At 43.5% G+C, this 25,630-nt stretch overlaps 1 protein-coding gene across 2 annotated transcripts in view; it reads left to right on the top strand.

Moving 5' to 3' along the window:
- COL4A1 (collagen type IV alpha 1 chain) overlaps positions 1–25,630 on the top strand; it is a 193,983-nt gene that overhangs the window by 122,226 nt on the left and 46,127 nt on the right. For both annotated transcript variants that reach the window (XM_075918577.2, XM_075918579.2), the window contains exons 22-31: positions 3,077–3,172; positions 10,145–10,228; positions 12,241–12,311; positions 16,015–16,206; positions 17,934–18,102; positions 20,480–20,572; positions 20,683–20,787; positions 23,350–23,447; positions 23,667–23,817; positions 25,427–25,540. In XM_075918577.2, coding sequence (XP_075774692.2) covers positions 3,077–3,172; positions 10,145–10,228; positions 12,241–12,311; positions 16,015–16,206; positions 17,934–18,102; positions 20,480–20,572; positions 20,683–20,787; positions 23,350–23,447; positions 23,667–23,817; positions 25,427–25,540 — 1,173 coding nt within the window. The remainder of the gene's footprint in view (positions 1–3,076; positions 3,173–10,144; positions 10,229–12,240; positions 12,312–16,014; positions 16,207–17,933; positions 18,103–20,479; positions 20,573–20,682; positions 20,788–23,349; positions 23,448–23,666; positions 23,818–25,426; positions 25,541–25,630) is intronic.

The raw sequence follows: 25,630 nt of genomic DNA on the forward strand, positions 1-25,630 counted from the left end.
TATAGAATTGCACATATGTTAATAAGCTACAGAAAGGACTGTCGTTCTTCATGAAATTCCTAAACAAACAAAACATAGTTTAAAAAATTAAAGTTGCTTAGTGACAATATAGTTCCTTATGGCCTGATTATAAAACCCATACACTTGTAAAATAAAATACATAGTTAGATACTCTAAATATTATAATGTCTACATAATAAAAAAAAGTTTTATCAAGAGCAAAGTAACGCATAGTTCATTACCATAAAATAACCATAACAAAACAAAACCCTCTTCCACATCATTTTACCAGTTTTCACAAAATAGACACATAAGAAAATTCTGATTTTTACTTCCTTGGTTTGTTTTGTGTGTTTGTTATAATATGTTGTGTGATGGGTTCCCCCTGGGAACAGGCTGGGGACCGACTGGCTAAGTAGCAGTTCTGCAGAAAAGGACCTGGGGATTACAGTGGATGAGAAGCTGGATATGAGTCAACAGTGTGCCCTTGAAGCCAAGAGGGCTAATGGCATATTAGGGTGCATTAGGAGGAGCATTGCCAGCAGATCCAGAGAAGTGATTATTCCCCTTTATTCGTCTCTGGTGAGGCCACATCTGGAATATTGTCTCCAGTTCTGGTCCCCCCACTATAGAAAGGATCTGGACACATTGGAGAGGGTCCAGCAGAGGGCGACCAAAATGATTAGGGGGCTGGAGCGCATGACCTATGAGGAGAGACTGAGGGATTTGGGTTTGTTTAGACTGCAGAACAGAAGAGTGAGGGGGTATTTGATCGCAGCCTTCAACTTCCTGAAGGGAGGTTCCAAAGAGGATGGAGAAAGGCTGTTAACAGTAGTGACTGATGGCAGAACAAGGAGCAATGGTCTCAAGTTGTGGTGGGAGAGGTCTAGATATTAGGAAAAACTATTTCACTAGGAGAGTTGTAAAGCATTGTAATGGATTACCTAGGAAGGAGGTGGAATCTCTATCCCTAGAGGTTTTTAAGTCTTGGCTTGACAAAGCCCTGGATGGATTGATTTAGTTGGGATTGGTCCTGCCTTGGGCAGGGGGCTGGACTTGATGACCTCCTGAGGTCTCTTCCATCTCTATGATTCTATGATTCTATCACTTAGCCCTCTGACTTACCAGCCTGGGCTCCCTGTCAGCACTGTGGTGCTCTGACAAACTATGACTCTTTCCCGATCATACACACCCACCAGCATTCACATACGTAGGGACATACTCAGCTGCAGTTGTATGTAAGCTGTGGCCAGTCGAAGCATGAACCAACAATAGCAAGGGTAAAACAAAAATAACTCCCAGTTTCCTAGCCTGAAACATTCTGTGTTGTACCATCCTGCCATGGTTGAAACACTAACCAGTGTGAATTTATTACCCAGTTTGCCTCATCCTCAGTGTGGAGAGGAATATGCACAATATGCTTGAGACTTTCCCCAGGCACTTCAGTCAAAGGCACATTGGTTTAAAGTAAAACAAAAAACAAGTTTGTTAAATACAAAAGATAGATGTTAAGTGATTATAAGTGATAGCAGACAGATCAAAGCAGATGACCTAGCAAACAAACAAAACTACAAACTAAGCCTAAAATACTAGATAGATTGGATATGACTTAGCAATCTGTCACTCTGGCAGATGAAACAAGCAGATTTCCACAAACAGGCTAGGAATCTTTTAATTCGGCATTAACACTTTCCCAATCCAGTCTTTGTTTTCCAGGAGTTTTTCTTGTGTGGAGACTGAGGCTCTTTGATGATGTCACACCCTACATTATATAGCATTAACATATATTAGGAACACTTTGTTCCAAAGTCAATTGCCAGCCCAGTTTGTGAAAAAATACAGATACCCAAAATGGAGGTTAGTGTCGTGCAGTCCGATCATATGTCCTTGCATCCATTGCTAAATCACAGCAGCCATTACTTACAGGTTGTCTAGAGTGGTCTCAGGAAGGATCACCAGGTGAAGGATACATTTTTCCTAAGGCCTATTGTTTTTCCTAATGGCCTGTTGCCCTGAATAGGCCCTTCATGACCAGTTATCTAGACTAGAATCATCTTGCCTAGTGGGTGTCACTCAGGTGTAACTACATTTGAAATTAAAATACATAGTCGATAGTCATAACTTTAGATATAAAATGATACATGCATAAATGGGATAATCATATTCAGCAAGTCATAACTTTTCCAGTGACACCTTGCATGACCCATCTTGAACAAAATGCATTATAATGATAACATAATCCCGCTGTAGCTACTTTGCTGATGGGGTGATGATAGATATGGGGTGTAATGTCACATGTTGTTTGTAAAACTACAGAGAAAGATTTCTGCTAAACACTTCAGCCAAAATTACGTGAAATTATATCGACTCAGAACCCTGCAATAAAACACAACCTAGGAAGCATTATTTTTTTGTTCAGACCTGAGGTTCTGGTGAAGTTTTTCATTTGTCATCCCACTTCTGACCCTTAAACATCTGCTTTCTTCAAATAAATATAGTATATGAGTTTTCAGGGAGATTTAATGACTTGAAAAATATGGAAGGTTATTAACAAGCTTCTTTTGATCAAGAAAGATTCAAAGAAACCTAAGACAAAAATTATGATTTCCAATCAGGATAATTTTTAAATGTAACTGTAACTAAAATCTGTTTAGTGAACTTCTTTCAGATCTTCCAGAAATAACCCGCTAGGTCTCCAGCGTAAAATATGTTCTATTTTAAATTAAGTGTAGTCAATTTTTTAAGCCAGAGCTTTTAAATGGAAGTTATTTGCAAACTTAATATGGACAGACTGCCACTTGTCCATAATTCCATACGTTTTTAGAATAATGACTATAAAACTTGATTACATTTTATAGACCTCCCCCCCCCCTTGATTTTATCCCTTAATTCCCATAATAACTGAATTGGACAGATAAATGTGTGAACTTGCTCCTCACTGTGGTCACAGTCATCCAGTAGATACTTTGTCATTGCTCATAATAATCTATGGAGCAGTGATACTGATGTGAAGTATACTGTTGTGGATATCTGAACTCACAGAATAATGTTCTTTATTATTTCACTCCAATTTTAGATGGAATCCTGGAATGTCAGCCTGGAGAACCTGGTGATCGAGGTTTTCCTGGACCTCAAGGGCAACCTGGATTGACAGGAGAGAGAGGAGATAAAGGTAATATTGTTTAAAGAACTGCTTACTTGTGTTTGCCCCATTCAGTGGACCTGATGCTCCACTATCTTCTATCTTGTGTAGTCATTAAGGCTTTGATTCCACAAAGTATTGAGCTCCCTAATCCTGCTGATCCAGAAAAGTGCATAACTACCTGCTTAACTTTCACCATATGCATTGCCCAGCATAGAGACTTGAGTGAGAGAGAGGCTGGTGTTCCTGAATTAAATTACATGATACAGACTTCAGTTTGTTATTCAGGGTATGTCTACACTACCCCGCTAGTTCGAACTAGCGGGGTAATGTATGCATACCGCACTTGCTAATGAAGCCCGGGATTTGAATTTCCCGGGCTTCATTAGCATAAGCGGGGAGCCGCCATTTTTAAATCCCCGCTGCTTCGAACCCCGTGCAGCGCGGCTACACGGGGTTCGAACTAGGTAGTTCGGACTAGGTTCCTATTCCGAATTACCGTTACTCCTCGTGAAACAAGGTGTACCGGTAGTTCGGAGTAGGCACCCTAGTCCGAACTACCTAGTTCGAGCCCCGTGTAGCCGCGCTGCACGGGGTTCGAAGCAGCGGGGATTTAAAAATGGCGGCTCCCCGCTTATGCTAATGAAGCCCGGGAAATTCAAATCCCGGGCTTCATTAGCAAGTGCGGTATGCATACATTACCCTCCTAGTTCGAACTAGGAGGGTAGTGTAGACATACCCTCGGATACCCTCTGCTCTATTTGTTGATAGTGGTAAAGGATGGGAGGAGTTCAGTGGAAAGATAAGTCCAGCTTTACTTGTTCAAGTGGATGATAAGATGTAGAGAGGATGTCAGAGAGATAGACTGAGGTATGTCTACACTACAGCGTTAATTCGAGTTATCTTAATTTGAAATAGTTAATTTGAATTAAGCTAATTCGAATTAACGCATCTACACACAAAATGCAGCTCAAATTAGCATTTTTCCAATTTGAAATACTGCATACACACTGACCTGATACAGAATCGGATTTAAGGGCAGCCAGAACCAGGCCAGGCAGGGCATCAGGTCAGGAGTGTCTGTGTGTGGCTGCTGCTTGAGGCTATCTGACGCCTGTGCTTAAAGGGACACTTTCCCCTGACTCCGGGGCAGCCGGTTCTCAGGTGTCCCTGCTTGCTTGCCTGCCTCGATGAGGGACAGCAAAGCATTTGTGTCTCTGCATGCTCTGGTTGCCCTCACTCGGGACACCACAGCACTCTGCAGCATGGAGCCGGAGCTGTCCCTGGGGACTCTGGTGCTTCTCGTGGACGTGTTGCTGCGAGCCTGGCTGCACTTTCTGCAGGCTGCCATCTCGGAGGTCCATTGGGGGGCTGTCAGTATCCAGGAGGCCCTGCAGGAGAGCTTCCACCCTAAGGAGCACTAAGAGCCTCCCTGGGGAATGTGCTTCATTCCTCCCTCCTTCCACATATCCCTCTCTAACCCCCCCTTTCTGATGTCAAATAAAAACATATTTCTTGCCAAAAACAAACTCTCTTTATTGACTGAAACTGGGGTGGGAATGAGGATGGGAGAGGGGAGGGGGAAACCTGGGAGGAGGGAGCTGGAAGGGGGAGGCAAGGGAAAGAATGGGGAGGAGAAGCTTGGTGTTTGGGGTCTCATCGGACCAACTTGATTTTCATGGAAACCTGCTCCTGGGTTCGCATGTGACCTTGGTGGCCAGGCTGGCAGCTTTCCTGCCATACATAGCTGCATTCCTCTGTCTAGTGCAGAGATCATAGACATTGGGGGCATCCTTCCAAACCTGAGTACGGTCCATTCTGATCTCCGCCCTGGACCAGGAAGGTGCCCACCTTCTCTGGGCCCTGGCAGGCTACTGGGAGCTGGCAGACTGCTCCTGGGGAGTGGTGAAGGGCTGGCTGTCAGTGGCTTGCTGGCTCATGTTTTGGGGCCACTGGGTCAGGGCAGTGACTGTTGGCTCTGGGCCGGCAGGCTTGGAGCTGGCACAGGCACTGTGGCCAGAGTTTGCCCCTTTAAGGGCTCCGGGGTTGGGGGGAGGGAGAAGAGTTTTCCTGGTTTGGCTCAGAATGGCCACCAGGGGAAACTGGGAAGGCTGGAGGCCAGCTAATTCGGACTAAGCATCTATACAGCGCTTATTCCAAGTTAGTTAATTCGAGTTTGGCGTTACTCCTTGTAGAATGAGGTTTACCAAACTCAAATTAAGCGCCCCGCTATTTCAAATTAAATTGACGCTATGTGTAGACACTTGTGTAGATGCTATGGAAGTTAATTCGGAATAATGGCTGTTATTCTGAATTAACTTTGCAGTGTAGACATACCCTGAGATGCAGAAGTCAATGGAGAGAACTAGGTGAACAGTGGAAAGTAGATTGTGAGCTATTGATATGAAGCTGGTAATAGAAGCATTTAGTAATAATAAGAAAGAATTACATCCAAATTGCACAGTGCATCCATGTGTGTCTAGTCCGTCAGTTCAATGAAAATATTTTCATGATATCTCTTTTGTGGATTCTGGAGTGACTCTGAAGTAATTGGTGAGCATCTTGGTGGCTATAGCAGGAACATGATGCTTTTCTCTGTCAGCTAACAATTGAATATTTCAGTACTCTTCAAAGGCTTGGAAAGCTCTGAGTGTTGTGTGTTGCTGTGCTGATCTATTTAATGCATCCTTGTCAAGATCATCAGGTTTTATTGCACCAAAGTGTATGCTGTTCTTAATACTGCACTTGTAGCACTTTCTGGGGTAGCATTGATTCCAAAGTCCTTGTGCCAATTCTCCATAGAAAATATTTCTGGGGAATCGATGTTCAGGCATCCTAATTATGTATCCAGCCTGGAGTAGTTGGGCTTTCATTAGCATGGCCTCAATATTTATGGCATTTAACTTTTGGAGAACCTCCAGGCTGGTAATTTTGTTCTACTGTCAGATCCCCATATGAAAGGCCTCTAGCTGTTTGATATGCCATTTGTGTGGTGCTACGTCTCACAGCTACAGAGGAGAGGTGTCAGCTCAAAAGCATGATAGAATTCTATTTTTGTTGAAGGGGTTAAGTTGTGGGATTTCAGGACTTTGTTATGAAGCTTTCCTAATGATTGAGACACTTTCTGAATCTTGATTGTGGTCTCTTTGTCGAGAGATCCATCGTTGGAGATATTGCTGTTGAGATAGGTGAAACTGTCAACTTGCTTTAGTTGGATTCCATTAGTGTCTATGCTAGGGCATTGAGTCAGAGGGGTGGAGATAATTGATGTAACACCACTGCCTTCTCCAGGACGATTGCAAGGCCAAATAGTTTTGATGCTTCACAAAGTGATACATAATGCTCTGTGTGTGCTAGGAGAGCACGATAATCCACAAAGAGGGCTTCTCTTATTAGTAGATCTTTTACTTTTGTTTTTGCTTTAATCCTTATAAGATTGAAGACTGAGCTGTCATGCCTGTATCTGATATATGTGATTCTCTTGAGCCCATATGTAGCCCATTTGGTTGAGAACTTGGGTGAAGAAGATGTTGAAGAGTACAGAAGCAAGGACGCCAGCTTGTTTGACTCCATTTGAAATGGGGAAGGAGTCAGTGAGATTTTCATTAAAAAGTACTTGACTTTACAGTCCCTGGTGAAATAAACAAATGATCTTTACCAGTTTTGGTGCACAACCAAGTTTACTGAAAATCATCCATATCAAAGGCTGTATCAAATGCTTTTATCAGATCAGTTCAGACATTAAATAGATCCACGTTTTGTTCGATACATTTTTCTTGTATTTGCCTGATACTGAAAATCATGTCTAATGTGCTGTGACTTTGAGTAGTAACTATTTGTGAAATGCAATGACATAACACATTGTTTATGTTGATAAAATCCATGGTAGTTTTCTTAGGCTGTGTCCAGACTCCATGCCTCCGTCGACGGAGGCATGTAGATTAGCCAGATCGGAAGAGGGAAATGAAGCCGCGATTAAAATAATCGCGGCTTCATTTAAATTTAAATGGCTGCCCCGATCTGCCGATCAGCTGTTTGTCGGCAGATCGGGAGAGTCTGGACGCGATGCCCCGACAAAGAAGCCTTTCTTCATCGACACAGGTAAACCTGGTTTCATGAGGCTTACCTGTGTCGATGAAGAAAGGCTTCTTTGTCGGGGCATCGCGTCCAGACTCTCCCGATCTGCCGACAAACAGCTGATCGGCAGATCGGGGCAGCCATTTAAATTTAAATGAAGCCGCGATTATTTTAATCGCGGCTTCATTTCCCTCTTCCGATCTGGCTAATCTACATGCCTCCGTCGACGGAGGCATGGAGTCTGGACACAGCCTTAGGCTCCAACCATGACTTAATTGACAAAATAGGATCATTTGAAGATAGGGTATAAACAAGCATGCATTGGGGAAGAGACCACATGTAATGATTACAGATTTATGAACTCACCAGGGAAATACCCTTGGGTAGTCACTTAACCTTCTGTTGTAGATGGCATTGGATAATTGTCAAGAAGTAGGGAGCAATTATAGAATTATTAAAGTAAAAATGAGTTTGTATGCAAAATAAAGAAGTTGTAGTGGGCATGGCCAAGATTCACAAAGGGTGTTTAAGCATTGTGATGCTCAGCATCATGGCACCTAACTTTTAGATTCCCATTAAAACACTGGAACAATGCTGCGGTCCACAAAGCCATATTTATGTGGTAGGTTCCTCTACAATGAATGGGAAAAGTTGGGTGCCTTCGAATGTGATCCACAAAAGCATTTAAGCTAGATGGGGAACTGCCTCAGCTTACCAACAAGAGGTGCCAATGAGCAGGGTGTTTGCTTAGATAGATGCATAAATCCAAGCTTCAGGTAGGGGACCAGTCTTTCTAGCTATTCTCAGATGTGAGCCCTTTCTTGGCATTAGGTGCCTGAGGTGAGGTTTGTTGTTTTTTAAAGCCACACAGATGGGGGAAGGGTCTCCCTTGTAACTTTTAGTCCCATTAGGGTCCTCACCTGGGATGTGGGAAACCTCTAGGTTAAGTCTCCCCTGTGCCCACTAAGGAGAAGGGATTTAAAGAGGGCTCTGTCACCTCTCTGGCAAAGACATTCACCTTCTTGGGTGGGATAGTAGGCCTGCCTCAGTCTCTCCTGTTGAAACAGGTCTATTGAGGGTAAGTGATTAGTCATCTGAGTAGAGGGGCCGGATTTTGGGTCTCCTACATTCTCGGCAAGTGCTTTAACCACCAGACTATAGAATCATTCTCATGCTCCTGTGTTTGAGTTCTCTCTGCCTGTTGCCGCTCACCCCTGCCACCTATCCAACATGCATGTTAGATAGATGTAAATCTATCTTCTCCAATTTGTAAATTGCTGCCAGGCTTAGGCAAGAAATACCTAGAGGCAGGCAGCAGAGTGTATGCCCAGAGACAGAAACCAAGGGAAATTTTTACTGTAAAAATGTAAATGCTGCATTAGTTTAGGCACTTACTAGATTCAGCTGGAATTTCGTAAATTGCAGTGAATTCCAAAACTAGGACTTAGCCACCTGAACCCAATCTGAGCCCAATATGTATTGAAATGTTTAGAAAATACTAAAAGTTCTTAAAGGGAAGCTGGAGTTATGTCCGTCTCTGTAGTGATTCACATGTAATCTGTTGATATTGATAGTGTTGCACAGAGTGTTAAGTCAGCACAGAGTTTGGTTGACTAAAGGCCTGATCTGTAACACACTGAGCTGCTGCTGCTTCTCCCCAGGAATGAGACAATATAAATCTTTCAGTATTCAGTCATGAAACAGAAGTTAATTCTTTCATTGTATTAGAGAAGATTCACAGAATATTGCAAAAGTTGTAGAGCTTTTTATGTGTTTCTTTTTGCAAAGTCATGAGACTGAACTCAAATCAGTTTCTTTAAAGAACTAATACAAATTCCACTTTAAAATGCTCTAGCATAAGTATTCTTTTACCAGTTAGCCAGACTCACATAGAATAGTACAACAGCGAATCAAATTCAGGTTGAGGTCTCCTAGGGCCATGCTTTTTGGCCAAACCCTCTAGAGCTGTGTCTTCTACTTTCCTTCATCCATTATTTTACCAGTATGTTGCATTTAGAGGCTTCTGTTTGTATTCCACTGTGGTTGGGTGTGCTCAGCCAATGCGTTTTTGAGCAACCACATCAAAAAAGCTATTGAAATAGAACTTGTATTCATTCTATATAGTACAGTGGTTATTTTCCAGGATGAAGTAAAGAAAATTAGAAAAATTGCAGCACTTTGCTGAGAGACTGTCTTTATTCCAGTGCTCTTCTCAACTACAATTTTCTTATTCAAGTTCCATTTCCCTGTGTGTAGTGCCAGTTGCTTTTGCTCACTGATCCATAATGATCTTGCTTTCTCAAATCCATTGAAATGGCCAAATTCATTTCTCTCTCAAGGATAAAATGTTACATTTCTTACAGAGCAGGTCTCCTTCCTCCTTATCATCCCATGTTTTCCTCCTCCTGGTCACTTTCTTCTCTTTGGTTAAGAGAAAAGCTAAGGTCTGAAATATGCAAATAGATGTAATTCTTTTGATTTTAGCAAGGCTGGTATAAATGTGTAAAACAACAACTGAAATCATCAGGGGAGAATTTGGTCCCAAGATCTCTTTGCATTCACTGTTTTTCCAAACCCACAAAATTTGTGTGAGTTCCAGGATCCTCATATTTTCCCTTCTCTCTAATTTAGTTTTTAAATAGGTACTAGTTCGTGTTTTCATGTTTGTTCCCTCATTGGTCAGATTGCCTTTCCCCCAACCATTCATAAAGTTTTACACATCAGTACTGTCACACCTGAAAAGAAATTTGAAGTTTTTTTTAAAAAAGCAATTAACTTTTTAAATAAATTTGCTCATAAAATCTAATTTAAGCAAGTAGCTAAAAGTGACAAATTTACTTTCACTCAACAAACAATGTATGGGGTTTGTTTTCTTCTTAAAGGATCTGCCTATAGTCTTCCTAAGTCTTTTTTTTTCCCCTGCAGGTGATAAAGGTGATGGTTGTGCCTTGTGTGATGGAGCTGGGCTTCCTGGACAACCAGGGCCACAAGGACCACCGGGTCCACCAGGTAAAAACAAAAACCAGTACAAATAAAGCAGACTAGAAACACAACTCTGCATCTGAGTGTGTCATAAATTAATATATTTCCATTAAGTGAAGCATTCCTGAAAATAATGAAAGAGCAGGATTTTCCATAATGCTCGTTAACGGTCTAATTCTGCTTCCATTGAAGTCAACAAGTGTTTTACTATTTACTTCACAAGAAGCAGAACTCAGACAACTTTGAGCCCTTTTGATAGCTTGACCTAACTCGTGTTTTCACAAGGTTCATGAATGATCTAGCTGAATTTGTAAAGGGCTTGCCAATAACCAATATCTATATGTAGTATTTTTTCTTCATTAATCTTTTTCTTGGTGGTGGGGACCTGACTGGTTACAGTAGGACTTAACCATAGTCATCCTGCTGTTGAAGTCTGTGACCTAGAAATAACATATGCTCTGCACTGCACTTAGATTTGACATGGAATTGAGTTAATAACGCCAGATCATGGCTGGCCCTGATGCAGCATTTTAGATCTCTCAATGGTAGTAAGACTTCTCTTCCATCCTCTGGGCATCATAGTGTTGGAGAAGTCTTCAAGGATCCTTTTGTATTATCAAAACCTATGATTTTAATGAAACTTTAATAAAACTTTTTTTTCTTGAAAAATAAAAAGCTTGCCTTTAAAGTGATTTTAACCCTCCTCCCATTTTACAGATTATTATATGCATGAGAATATTTTTAGCACTATTTTAAATCCACTTTCGGCACTATTTTAATGATTTTACCAGTAATTCTATTTATGGAGTCAAATTTTGGCAGACGCATAGGCTGCCATGAAAAAACTGTACAGCAGAGCTGCTGGATAAAAAACAACCTTTTCTGATTAGAGCTCTCTGTAAACTTAGAAAGTGATAGCTCTACAAACAATATATGATGAGGGTGTTAGAGAGGTGTCAGGGAAATTATTTTGTGCATTTTTATGTGCTCTGGCCTAATGTTAGACCCTCAGTACATCTCTGGTCTCCAGTATTGATTACTGCTGTGAAACAGAAATAATGTCTTGAAAATAATTGCTGTCTGTCAGAAAATGGGTACATATGAACAGTGCTTTTGTATTGTATGTGCACAGTATAAATCAGTGGTCCCCGACCTTTATTGGCTGCTGGGTGCCCAGGGGTGGGGCCGCTCACGTGCCAGGCGTCCGGGGGCGGGGCCGCTCACGTGCCGCGCTTCCGGGGGTGGAGCCACACATGCACTGCGCGCCCAGGGGTGGGGGTTGCCCATGAGCCATGCGCCCAGGGCTGGCATCATGCATGTGTTGCACGACGGGGGTGGGGCCAGCCCATATGTTTCGGCAGGCGCATATAAATGCCCCGGCGGGCGCCATGGCGCCCGCGGGCACTGTATTGGGGGCCACTGGTATAAGTGATTGAGAGGTGGTGAGAAAGAATGAAAATTCTGTGATGGTTTAGTGAATTACAGTCTGGAAATGGCAGTTCCAGTTGGTGGGATGAATTCAGGGCATGCTGCCCAACTTATGTATTATAGTTGTGTGCTATGTGTCTTTCCCCCATTAACATATATTGTGAGTTAGTTCCTGAGCTTTATTATGCCCAGGCTACTTCACTATCTTCAGTGGAGTTGCAAGGGTGTAACAAGTAGGGTGGCCGACAGGCTTTGCCAGGCCCCGAGCAAGGTGGTTGAGGGGTGGCTTCAGGCGCCCGAAAGGGACGGCGTCTCTGGTGGAAGGGATGGACCTGAGGGTTAGCCTCCCCCCAGCCAGCCCTACAGCATGTGGTACATGCGGCCTGAGGCTCTGCAGCAATTTAAAGGCCCTGGGACTCTGACCCCTGAAGTTGCTGTGGTAGTGGTGACAGCCGCCAGGAACCACCGGCCCTTTTAAATTGCCAGACCCAGGGGTATCGACGGGCCTGAATTGGGCACTGTTTGAGAAGGACGTCAAAGCTTCTAAAACACAATAAGCGATAATGTAAAAGTGTCTGTAGTAACTATTTTATTTTTATATTATTTTTAAGGCTTTCCAGGACAGCCAGGTGCCAAAGGAGAGAGGGGTGTTCCTGGTCTCAATGGTCCTGAAGGATTTCCTGTAAGTAAATGTTTTTCAAATGTTTCATATTTTTCCTCCTAGGAGTGTTACAGGAGACACTCAGTGCTACTGTGTAGTAGCCCCATTAACTGATGCTAAAGGTTTGGTTATGTGTATTAAAAATAAATCCGCTGGCAAGGTGGTTTAGATATTGGAGAAAAAAATCTTGTAAAAGTGAGTTGCTATGAAACTTTGGACTTTAGCCACTGCATGACCTTAAGAAAGACAATTGACTCTATGGCTTAGTCAACTGTGTGGTAAATTTGGATATGTAATAGGACTTTTCTTGAATCAAATTCAAATTTGTTCTGACTTTTCTTTTCATATTGAAAAGGAGGTTTATAATGAGTATTTGCAATTGTGTGTTTACATGAATATACAGTATAGTGCCAACTAATATATTTTCACTGTTAAAAATTAGTATGCTATACCTTTTAGCAGTTTGTCTAAACTAGAAAAAATATGCAACATATTATACCAAGAGTAATTTTCAAATAGCTATAAAATAAAGTACATAATTTAGAAAGAATAAAGGAATGTTAGAAAAGCAAATAGCATCTTAATAGTGCCACAACTCATAATTTAGCTTTAAGTACTGCTGCATCATAATATAGCTTTTTGACACTGGGGGTCAAATTCATCCCAGATGTGAGTGAACTTAGGGCTTATATAAAGTTTTTTGGGCCTGATTTATCCAGCGCTAGGTCTTTTTGGTGATGTTTTATTTGTGTTTAAATTCCTCATGGGAAACCAAAGGACATCATCATGCTTAATTTACAGTAATATAAATGGGATTTGTGGGGAGGAAATAGCAAAATGGATTTTCTGCTATTTTGAATCAGTTTTTGAATATCAGAGCACAAGCTTTTACTATGAATATTGCTGAACCTTTACATCTCTTCCTTCTCCTCTAGTCTCCTTTCACCCCTCTCTTCAAACAAGGATTTGCTGGTATCCTGGATGCTTTTAACATTGTTTTGCTTGGAAAAGTAAAAACAGGTTCATTAAACAGCTGGTGAGTTAGCTCTTAGTTTAGCTTAGATAGGCTAGACAGAGCCCAGCTTGGCAGGCTCACATGCCTGAGCCACTGTCCAGTGCATTCAAAGGAAAGACTCCCATTCATTTCAGAAGAGTGCTACTTCAGAACCCAAGGGTGGAAGCACAGCGTATTCTAATTAGCAAGAGGAAGTTTCCCTTTGAATTTTTCACTCAACTTAAACTTCCCTGGTAACTGGATCCTTTCATTTTTCTTTTTCAAATAAAGAAAATCCTTCCATGAAAGACCTCAGAGAACTAACCATGCTAGTCTGTGTCTGCAAAATCAACGTGGCAACTTAGTGTACGTCTACATTAGGTCCAGAGGTCGCTCTTCTAGCATTTGATTTAGCAGGTCTAGTGTAGACCCACAAATGGAATGCTGAGGGCAGCCCCTGCTGACATCCTGTAGGCCTCATTCTGTGAGGAGTAAGGAAGGCTGATGGGAGCGTGTGCTCCCATTGACCTCTCGCAGTATAGATGCTGCAGCAGCTCGGTTAAGGTAGGCTGAATCCAGCTACACATTTTGCGTAGCTGGATGGCGTACCTTAAGCAAACCTGCCTGGTGTAGTGTAGACCAGGCCATAGAGACTAACAGATTTGTTAGGGCATAAGCTTTTGTGGGCAAAATCCACTTCATCAGGTGCAGAGGTATATATAAGGACAACAAATGAAAGAGGGTTTTTGTGTAAATGAGGCTAATTAAGTCAAGATGGAAGTGACTCATTTATAACAGTTTGCAGCAGTATATCTGGAAATGTGGATATCAAGAGAGGGGAAATTGTCTTTGTAGTGTGTTAGCCAGTTAAGATCCTTATTCAGTCTTAAGTTGATAGTATCGAATTTGCAAATGAACTCCAGTTCAGCTGTCTCCCTTCGTAACTGGTTTTTGAAATTATTTTATGTCCAGAGAGGTTACAATGTTCCCCTTCAGGTTTATGTATGGTTCCATTCCTGATGTCTGATTTGTGTCCATTTATCCTTTGGCATAGAGGTTGTCTGGTTTGTCCAATATACATGGCAGAGGGAAATTGCTGGCACTTGATGGATTAAATAAGGATCAGGCAATTTTCCCTCTTTTGATATCCATACTTCCACATCAGCTGCTCTGAATGAGCCACTTCCACCCTGATTTGATTGGTCTCATTTACACAAGTAACTTCTTTTTGTTGTTGTTGTTGCTTTTATACACACTCCTGCCTCTGAAGCGTCCACTCCAGTTCATCTGATGAAACCACGTTAGCTTATGCCCTAATAAATCTGTTAGTCCCTAAGGTGCCACAGGACTCTCTGTTCTTCTTCTATTAAAGTGTTACATGTTGGTGCAGCATAATATGTAGGCAGCTATAAGAATATGTGGAAGCTGTTCAAGTACAATTAGTTCATTAGATGGTAAACTGTTCAGGGCAGGAATTATATTTTCCCTGGAGAGCTCAAATAAGACAAGGTGAACAGGAAGAATGGAGCATTCATAATGTGATTATTAGCCTTTACTCTTGTTTCATTTACTAGACTTATATACATGATAAATGGAATTTAGTAGACAATGTTAGGATCTGTGAGAAAAGTGTGTGTTTGTGGGAATACTACTAGGATAAGAATGGTTTTCAATGTATTGTTGATTTTTTTAAATAAAAAAACGTAATTAAAAAGAAATGGAAAACTAAACTGGGAAATGGCATTGAGAGATAAAAGCTCTTGATTTGGCCTTTCTGTAACAAACTGTGGCTGGGAAGTCCTGTTGATTTAGGGGTAGAAAGAGAGTGAGAAATAGCTTCTAAACAAACAAAAAAAATCCTCCTGCGATGCTTCCTGGGATATCCCAGTTTGTAAGACACCTCACTACTATGTGCCCTTAGCCTTGTTTTTGCCTTCTGAGGGTCAGCTCCCCAGCCACATCAGCTCAACACAAACATGCTCCTCCAGGTGTATTTTGGCCCTGCTCTCTCTATAGGTTAATGCCAGGCACGGTCCAACTGTCAAGCCCTCTGAGAGTCTTCTTGGAAGGACCTGCCCCTGGTCCACTGGACACTCACAGAATTCACAAATTTCCATTCCTTTAGGAGTAGCATACACAGTGTAATCAGTTTCGTCTCGAGATCACTACTCTCCTGAATTCACAGCACTTAGATTTGCTTATAGTGAAAACAAGTATAAGCTTATTTAACAAACAACAGAGATTCAAGTAACAGCAAGTAGGTGGAAGTATTAGAAACAATTGTTTACATCTAAAACAATATCATAATATTCTTGCTATCACACCATAACTTGAGGAATGGCTGTGTTAAGAGTGACCAAATTATCGTGACAGTGAGGCCTTGTAAAAGGTCAGCTCTGAATCTTTATGGCCATTATCTAAATAATTAGAGTACCATTTTCAATAACATGGCCTTTACTTCCTATTCAAACAGTTAATACAAATATTCACAATTACCAAACTGTGCTATCAGAAGCTAGTAAGAAACCCAAGATAGAAAAGTTTTTTACGAGAGCCATTATTGGATATTTAGCATTCTCAGTCCCTGCAAATCCACTCTTTTTGCTTACAATTCAATATCTGGGATAAACATTTGGGTTTTTTTCTTTACATTTGAAAAGAATGTAAAGGGTAGGGAAAATAATGTATTAAATAGTCATTGAATGGTGCTGGAACTGTGTGTAATTTCAGGGACCTCCAGGTACGCGCGGATTGATTGGTAGCCCAGGAGCAAAAGGAGAGCCTGGAGACATTTATATTGATACTAATCTCAAAGGTGATAAAGGAGATCCTGGGTTCCCAGGACAACCAGGCGTTCCTGGAAGAGAAGGAAGGCCAGGAAGAAATGGCCAGCCAGGTCTCCAGGGCACTAAAGGGGCATCGGTAAGTGAATGTAGCTTTATTTTTGCATATTATCTTGTAGTTTGTTAATGATATGTAATTGTTGTATAATATGTAATTTTTGTTTACTTGTCTCATTCTTTGGGCCTAATTATTATACCCAGACTCATTTGAGCAGAACCCTCTTCCTCAATGAAGGATTTCAGTGGCACTGCTAAGCAGGAAGTAGCATACACAGTGCCCGTACTACTCAACAGCTAAGAATATTAGCAAGACAGAAGGGTCACTGAGTTGAGTATATGCCATGGGAGTAAAAACACCATGTATGACCTACAAAGGTGTTAGTCCAGGTCTACACTAAAGTAGAAGTTCAAATTAAGATATGCAACTCCACCTACGTTGAATGTATATCTGGAGTTGATGTATCTTGATTCATATCTTCATGTCTGTGGTACCGTCCCTACAGGGGAGATTGATGGGAGAAATGCTCCTGTCGACTTCCCTTACTCCTCGCGAGGAGTAGTAGTATCAGCGCCAATTGGGGCACTCTCAGCATTTGATTTAGCGGGTCCTTACTAGACCCGCTAAATCAAACACCAGAAGATTGACTGTCAGTGTCAAGTATAGACATGACCCTAGATGGTGTGGGAATAAGACGGCCTACTTACCCTATTGCTTCCTCTACAGAATTGTGGTAAATGGTCAGAGCTGTTTCCATTTCCCATCCCCAGATAAATGCTGGCAAGATCATGGGGGGACAGTTGTTGACCAGCAATATATTACTATCTCTGGGGTCACGGAGAAAGTAGGGGAGACACTGTGACTCAGAACTGTGTCTCTAAATCACAGTGTCTCCCAAGGTTTATCCTGAACAGGTGCAGCTTTACCCACAATATTTTGGTAAGGGCTCTGCTGATAGTTAGAATGTAGCCCATTGTTCAAGGGATGTTTCATCTTCTAATCAAGTCACATGGAGAGATCACGCTCCTTTTCACAGCAACCTGTTCCAATATCTGTTGCTAGATCTGTCCTTGCTCTTCTTGGGAGTTTGAATTCCATAATCTTTTTACCTGTTAGAAAATATCTGTCAGAGGCATTTGACATATTCTTTAGTTTAAATTTATTATTTTACTAATCTTGTTTTGTCTCATAAATGCACCTGATGGACAGGTAGCTGTCTCCTACTCTGTGCCATCCCTACTCAAAGTATTATCTAGAATAAGAACCAGCAAACCAATTTCAGAGAATCTGAAAGAGGAAAAATGGTTATGAGTATCCCACTTATGCTTTATATTTGAGGCATTTGGCGCAGAACTTCCTATGCTAAATAATAATAATCACTCCCAAAATTGGTTTTCTGAATTTCTGAAATCCTTGGGGATGGGGAATATTTCTAAAATCCAGATCCTTTCTCCAAGTCAGTTACTATTTTGTTATGCTTACTATGGGACTCTATAAATTAACGTTCAAATTATTTAAATCTAGCTGGAAATGATGGTGTATTCATCACAGAACTGGTCATTAAATAGCCACTTTATTGCATTCAGCAAGTGCTGCTCCAGACCCAATCCTGCTTCCAGGGAAGTCACTGGTAAAATGCCCATTCACTTCAGTGATGCAGACTAGGTCCCAAAGAGCAGTTTGTCGTGAATCCAGTCTGAAGCCACAAAATCACACACAAATCTGACAACGAGCATCAAGCTATCACTTGTAAAGAATTAGCAGTGTGAGAAGTGCAGTAAATATTATTGCTTTTCTCCTAAAATCAGGGTACGATTGGACTTAAAGGAGAACGTGGTCCCCCTGGCTCAGGTGGATTTCCTGGAGTACGTGGTGAAAGAGGCCAGCCTGGCCTTCCAGGGATAGGGCCTGCTGGGCCAGCTGGCGACAAAGGAGATAGAGGCTTTCAAGGAAACCCAGGTGTACCAGGCCTTCCAGGTAACACACTAGCTAAAAATGATGGTTTTCACAGATACATAGGTGCTATAGGAAACTTGAGATAGATGGGGCATATTAGGTCACCAGTATGTGCTTCTTACAGTATACTTTGTCACCCTGAATACTTGCAGATAGTTTCTTACAGAGTCTCACAGAACAAAGCAGAAAGGTCATTACTCCCTAACATCACCAGTCCCATGCCACAAAATCAGCCCCATCCTTTCAGAAGTAAGAAATGTACCTGAATGATGCTATCAGACATTGGGCACAGGCCTATGCAAGGGTTACTGTAATACACTGCCCCATCCCAGGAGAAGCTGCATGAGCTGTGATTTTTGCCCTTCAGAGTCACTATTCCTATCCTGCTCCTTCTTGATCCTGAGGGTGAGTAATTTGCTACTGGTCCATACCTTGATATCCTCCCTCACAAGAAGTCCTACTGAAGTTCTTAGTGTGAGTGAGGGTATCAGCATCTGGCCCTAAAATGTACTGGCCTGAGAGTAAGGATATTTTCAGGCAAGCATCTGTCCATTTCCAGCTACTCCTTACCTACTATCTTCCCCAAACCAACATCTGATTAACCTGCACCGTGTTGTAAGGGGATTTCGTACACAAAACATTCCTTACTCCTTTCCATGGGCATATCCTTTAAGTCACAGTGTAGCTCTCTGAGAGCATGTCTGCACTAGGATGTAAATTTGAAATAAGATACATCAAAATAATGGGGGAGCATTGAAATTAGTCAGAATTATTTAAAAATAGCATGTCCTCATTGACTGAAGCCTGCCTCAGTCTTAGAGCCCCCCCGGAAGCACTCTGGGGAGGGCACCAGGATGATGGACACTTCTTGTGGCTGCTGGGGGCGCTGAAGTAGCCATGGGCCACCTGCCAAGGGGCTTCAGACCCGACCCTCGCTGGGGTCACCAGAACAGTCGCTGGATGCCTGCCACTTGGCCGGGGCTTCAGTTCCGGCCCTGTCTGGGGTTACCCCAGCAGCCACAGGCCACGTGCCACATGGCCCTGGCCCTGGCTGGGGCTGCCAGAACAGCTGTGGGCCACCCGTCATGGGGCTCCAGCTGGGGCTGCTGGAGCAGTCATGTAGCCTGCTCCAGTCCTGGGGAAGGGCTGAAGCTAGGGCCATGACTGCATGGTTGCCCTGCTGCTTTGGGGTGGGGCAGCTGGCCCCGACCTAGAGCAGCTGAGCAGCCACTGCATGGCTCTGCTGAGGCGATGGGCTGGCCTCACATATTTGTTGCGCGCCCATATAGGTGCGCACCTTAGAGGGAACCCTGGTAGCGGCACATGTGGTAGCCACTCGGGAGCCTCCGCTCTGCCTCCTGGCCTTCTTGGCCGCCATAGCTCCTTCACCTCCATGTGGACCAGGTTAAGGGTCCGGTTATAGCCTTTGTCAGCCAGGCTGGTGGCCATCTGGCCGTACTCGTCAGCATTCTGCTTTCTGATGCAGAGATCCTCGACCCTGGCCAGTGGCAGCTGAAGGTATTGTAGGAGTACTGACAGACAGGAGAGGCTCAGAGGGAGCATTGGGGTCTGCCCATGGCTCTGCTGGCTCCTGCTGTTTGGCACGGGGCTTGCCAAGCGGGCCACGTGCCACAAACCCTTCTCCTGCAGCCTTATTTTAAGCTCTGCAGGAGAAGGGGAGCAGTGGAGTTGGCAGGTGTGGCCAAAGTGGCCACAAGTTCAGCTGTGAGAAGCTTCTGGAGGCCATTTATTTCAGATTGGCAGCTGCAGAGCATCCACACTAACACTATTTTGAAATAACAATTTTGAAATAAGCGTCATTCCCCGAGGAGGGCAGGAGTACAGATTTCAAAATAACCAGCCCATTATTTGACAGTAATGGGCTTGGTCGTGTGGATGCTCCACATGTTATTTCAAAATAAGGGGGATTAAAAAACTCCCCAGTGTAGACCAGAGCTGAGTTTGGTGGGCCTGTGGCTCTGGGTCTTGGTGAGTTCACATGGCAGGTACAGATTTGTGGCAGTCAGAATAACAGCCAGAATTCTTCCAATGCCATGCCTATCTTCAAGCTTGGACCTTTTCCCTCTTCCAGTCAGTGCATTACAGATGAGTAGTAAAACCATGAAAATCAAAGCCAATGGGCATCTTAACTAGTACCGCAGAATATTTACACCCAGGGGCAGATGACCATTTCGTGGGGCCCAGGGTAGCACAATTTCGTGGGGCTCCCCCTTTGCCACGGCACATGCGCGGGGCTTCTTGAAGCGCGGGGTCCGGGGTGGCTGCCCCGCTCGCCCTGCCCTATATCCGCCCCTGTTTACACCTCCCCACCCCACCACATGTTAATACATTTGCCTTTTCATTTGTAAATCTTGATTTGTCATCTTTGCCTTCCTAGGGCTAAAGGGAGAAGCAGGACAAATCATTCCTCTGCCTGGTCCCCCAGGGTCAGATGGCCTCCCAGGGCCACGTGGCTTCCCCGGAGGCCAAGGTACAATTATCCTTTGGATTTTCTCTTTGCTGCTATTAATGGATTTCCCACCAACCAATGCTGGTTTTTGCATTCGTGCTTTATGTGCTCTGTCTGTCTTGTTTTCGAAGGTGACAGGGGGGATCCTGGGATTCCAGGAAGACCTGGACTTTCAGGAGAAAAAGGTGCTACTGGGCAGCCAGGAGTAGGGTTCCCTGGGCCAACTGGCCCAAAAGGTAAGAAAACTAGCAGTTATGAATTCTTGGCCATATACGTAAGTCTCTTGGGAACTAAATGTTCATATTTTGATTTTTTTCATCTAACGTGCGGAAGATATACTTCATAGCCCTGCTGTCACTCTTTCAGAGCTAGATTGTGAGCCAGCACTGTATAGCCGTGGCAGGGAGTAAGGGCAAGTAATCCCCCTTTACTCAAATCCCTGAGTACATTTGCATTTTTTGCTTCTTTTATTATGAATCTGTTATCTGAATACCAGGTGGGTTGGAAGGAGTAGTCAGGTTATCTGGAGTGACTAAAGGATAGAGTGTTAAGAAGCTGGGCACACCTTGAAATTGGCTGTGAGTTCCATGCACAGATTCCTTCGACCAAGTATCAAATATGGACTAGGGATGTAAAATCCCATAGAATTAGTTAACTAGTTAAACACTAAGTTTAACCAGTTAACAACTGTTAACTGATTAAACAGGGCAGGCTTCAGGCTGGAGCAGCCCCTTCACCATGGGCAGGGGCTGCTCCAGGCCTGCTGCTTCTGACCCCACGATGGACAACAGCAACTCAGGGGGAAGAGGGTTACCCATTCACATCCCTGATATGGACTCCTCAGACACTACAACAGCATAAACATGGAGTCACAGACACTCCCCTTGGGTACTCCAGTCTATCTTGTCATCCACACAAACTTGCATTTTTGATAGATCAGGAGTTCTCAAACTGGAGGGTTGTGATCCTGCAGGACACACAATGTTATTATGTGTGTGTGTGGTATCATGAGGTATCAACATCCACCCCCAAACTAAGGATGTTAAGTATCGAATAATTAACTAATCAAATAGTCAATAGGCCGCCTTCGCCTTTGAAGTGTAGCAGCAGTCCTAGGACTGTTGCTACACTTCAAAGGCAAAAGCGCCATGTGGAGCCCAGGATTAGCAGGGGACTTCCCCGCTGACCCCAGGCTCCACGCGGTGCTGCCGCTTTGAAGTACCCCTTCTTCTCCCCCATCCTTTGCTGCCTCTTTCTGATAGAGGCAAAGGGGAGGGGGGAGCGACCAGTTGACTAGTCCTTCACATTCCTATCCCAAACCCCTCTTTGCTTCCAATATTTATAATAGTATTAAACATATTAAAAAGGTTTTTTTTTTAATTTATAAGAGGGAGATACGCTCAGAGGCTTCCTGTGTGAAAGGGATCGTCAATTCAATTTTGAGAACAACTGGTTCCTTACACCAAAAATCACAACCATGTTCAGTTTACTTCCAGTCCCAAAGGACTGATCACTTAACCCATGTCAGTTACACATTAGACCCCACACTGAAGACAACATTTATAACCAATCCTATAAAAATTAACTCTAAAGATCTATTAGCCAAGACAAAGAAATGGGAGAGTTATTCACAAGGTTAAAGCAAGCAAACATACACACACAAATGACTTACAGCCATAGGTTTCAAAAAGATTGATAGAAGCTTCTATAATAAGCAAGCTCTTTATGCCCTTAGGGCTAACTTAGGCTAAATGGCTGGGGATCCGTTACTTAGCCTTAAAAATCTTGCCCACTCAAAGTCCAAGCAGCATAGTGATTTTGTTCCCATCCCTTGGAGTTCAAATTGGCTCTGCTTCATGGCCCCGGGAGAGTGGGTGGGGGGAGCAAGCAAGAAGGTATTTTGTCCTCTGATGTTCCACAATGGTTTGTCTAATGTCTATGAACACTACTTTGTTGGACAGGAGATCACATCTCCTGTGATAAAGCAGTATTCATACTTGGTAATGCTGACTGGAGGCATCTACCGCTTCAGAGCAAACACTTCCACAGTTACAAAGCAAACACTTAAGTATTGTTCTATAACATGGGCTAGAGATATTATAAGTGGCATGAGCTGGGACCTGGTCTTCCAGCATCACAGGAGTTCTAAAATTGAGGGGATTGCTCTGGGGTTTGGTTCCAAGTCTGACTCCTTAATTTGTGGATCTTTATATAAGGAAATAAGCTGCATCCATTAAAGGGCTGCAGTAAATTACTTTATCCTACGAGTAAAGAGCAAGAAATGAATTATGTCCCATAGTTGCAACTCCTTCCCCGAATCCCTCCTTTGGCAGCACAGCCATGTACCACCCCTTGACAGGGACTGTGCCTGAAAGCTGAATCTAGCTTCCAGGGGTCTTTGCATGGAAAAGGAGAGGCATTTATGATTATGCAGAGCATACCAGTGCTGTATGAGGTCTATTTAAATGACTTACAAAAGTTCAGGAAAGTTATATTACATTTTTCCCTTGAAGAAGATCTCTTTTTTTTAAATGAGGTGAACCTGTGCACAAATATTAATTTGAAAATATGTACAACTTCATTCATCCAAGACAAAATCCTGCAAGTTGCTGAGCACCCTAAACTCGATTGAAATCACTGAGGTTTGGGAATGTATAGCCCTCATAGGAGATGCTCAGCCCCTCACAAATTTGACCCTGTTTAATACTTCTCTGTGGCTGTGAATAGTTGATTTAAAAGGCAGAAGACATTTGGGGGCTAACTTACTGAGGTGCTGATTATGTGTTTTTGTTTGGTAGGTTTTCCGGGTCAGCCGGGTGCATCAGGTCAGCCCGGGGCAAAAGGGAATCCTGGCTTTGATGGTTTACCAGGCACACCAGGTTTACCTGGTCAAAAAGTGAGTGTTTGCAGTTTATATTGTTTCCCTCCCTCCATTTCTATTTGTATTACCAACAATATGGAGCAGTTGCTGGCCTTAAGATAGTAGTCCAACTCTGCATTTAGTGTAACTTAGCATATACTCAGAGAAGGCTGGTCTGATGTTCTGCCTCCAAATAGCTATGTTTAAAAACACTTGATTTATTGACTCCTAATTTATATTTTGTTGCACCTTAAGGGTGAACCTGGAGTAGGTCTCCCAGGTCCTAAAGGACTGCCAGGCCCACAGGGTCCCTCTGGCATCCCTGGAGAAAAAGGAAATGCTGGTTTGCCTGGCTTACGAGGAGAGCAAGGATTTTCAGGTGTACCTGGTCAACCAGGAATCCAAGGTAATTTAAAAAAAGAAGTGATAGCTCATTACTACAGGTTGGATCTCCCGGGTTGGGCACCCTCAGGACCTGGGGAGGTCAATGCTCTCATGCTGGCTGCCCCGCTCCCACGCTCCTCCCCCTGGAGCTCCCAAAGCTGACTCATAGACATTAAGGTCAGAAGGGACCATTATGATCATCTAGTCTGACCCCCTGCACAATGCAGGCCACAGAATCTCACCCACCCACTACTAGAATAATCCTCTCACCTATATCTCAGCCAGATACCCAGGAAAAAGTTCTCTATAGTAACTCCTATCATCCCACCATTGGCCTATTTACCACTGATAGTGAAAGGTCAATTAGTTACCAAGATCATGTTATCCCATCAAACCATCCCCTTCATAAACCCATCTAGCTTAATCTTGAAGCCAGATAGGTCTTTTGCCCCCACTACTTCCCTTAGAAGGCTGTTCCAGAACTTCACGCCTCTAATGGTTAGAAATTTCGCCTAATTTCGAGTCTAAACTTCCTACTAGCCAGCTTATATCCATTTGTTCTTGTGTCCACATTGGTATTAACCTTAAATAATTCCTCTCCCTCCCTGGTATTTATCCCTCTAATATATTTAAAGAGAGCAATCACATCTCCCCTCAGCCTTCTTTTGGTTAAGGTAAACAAGCCAAGCTCCTTTAGTCTCCTTTCATAAGACAGGTTTTCCATTCATTGGATCATCCTAGTGGCCCTTCTTTGTACCTGTTCCAGTTTGAATTCATCCTTCTTAAACACGGGAGACCAGAACTGCACACAGTATTCCAAAGGGGGTCTCACCAATGCCTTGTATAACGACTCTCCCACCCTGCTGCCCACTTGCAGCCACTAGAGTTCTCCGACATTCTGGCTGAGACTGCCAGGCTGCTGATGACCCTACTGCCACTGGGGGTTCCCTGAGGCTCTCTGGCCAAGTCTCACCTGGCCCTGCTTCTGTCAAAGGTTCTCCAGCCGGGCCAGGGGCTCTCAAACTGATACCTAGCCCAGCTGTTCCTGGCCAGGTTGCGGCTCCCCACACCTCCAACCACACCTCCTAGCCTGGCTGGGGCGCCACAGCCACCACCTGGCCCAGCCACTGCTGAACCAGACGGGACTCCCGAGCCTTACGTTCTCCCAGCTGGCTCCCACTCCTGGCCTCCCAGGCTCATTGGTCCAGGTACATCTGCGGCCCTGCTGGACCATGGATGTTGCCAGACCAGAGAGTCCCAGATTTATGAGGTTCATCCTGTAGTAACATATTTTACACTTTTTAAAAATGACTCTTTCTGGTTGAAATACACACATGGGCAGAAAGCCAGCCAAAGACCTGAGCACCACTTACAATTCAAGATATAATATCCATTTCTTTTCCTCTCTGTCTCCCTCCTGCCCACCTGCTAGGGGGACAATACTGGCTCTCCACCTTACTTTTCTGGAACATCCATGAAGGAAACACTAATGACTTAAGTGAAGCATAGGCCTTCAGCCAGCCCTTTGTATGGGGCTGAGTGTTGTTCAAAGTAGCTATCAACTATCTCTGCCAAGCAAGCTAAACAATGAATATGACAGAATAATCGGGTTATGTTTATTTTGTGTGTAGGTGACCCAGGTTCCGCTGGATTACCAGGTCCACAGGGTGCCCCAGGTGTGCCAGGAATAGGCCCTCCAGGGCCTCCGGGGCCTGCAGGTGGACCAGGGCCTCAGGGACTATCAGGTGATACAAACTACTTGGTGGTTTTGTGTGTTTTTCCTTTTTCCTTTATATCTGGAATAGATTTCATGGCTCTTATGGGACATCAGTACG

Source organism: Pelodiscus sinensis, chromosome 1 (assembly GCF_052426305.1).
Source record: "Pelodiscus sinensis isolate ZL-2025 chromosome 1, ASM5242630v1, whole genome shotgun sequence".
Lineage (NCBI taxonomy): Eukaryota > Metazoa > Chordata > Testudines > Trionychidae > Pelodiscus > Pelodiscus sinensis.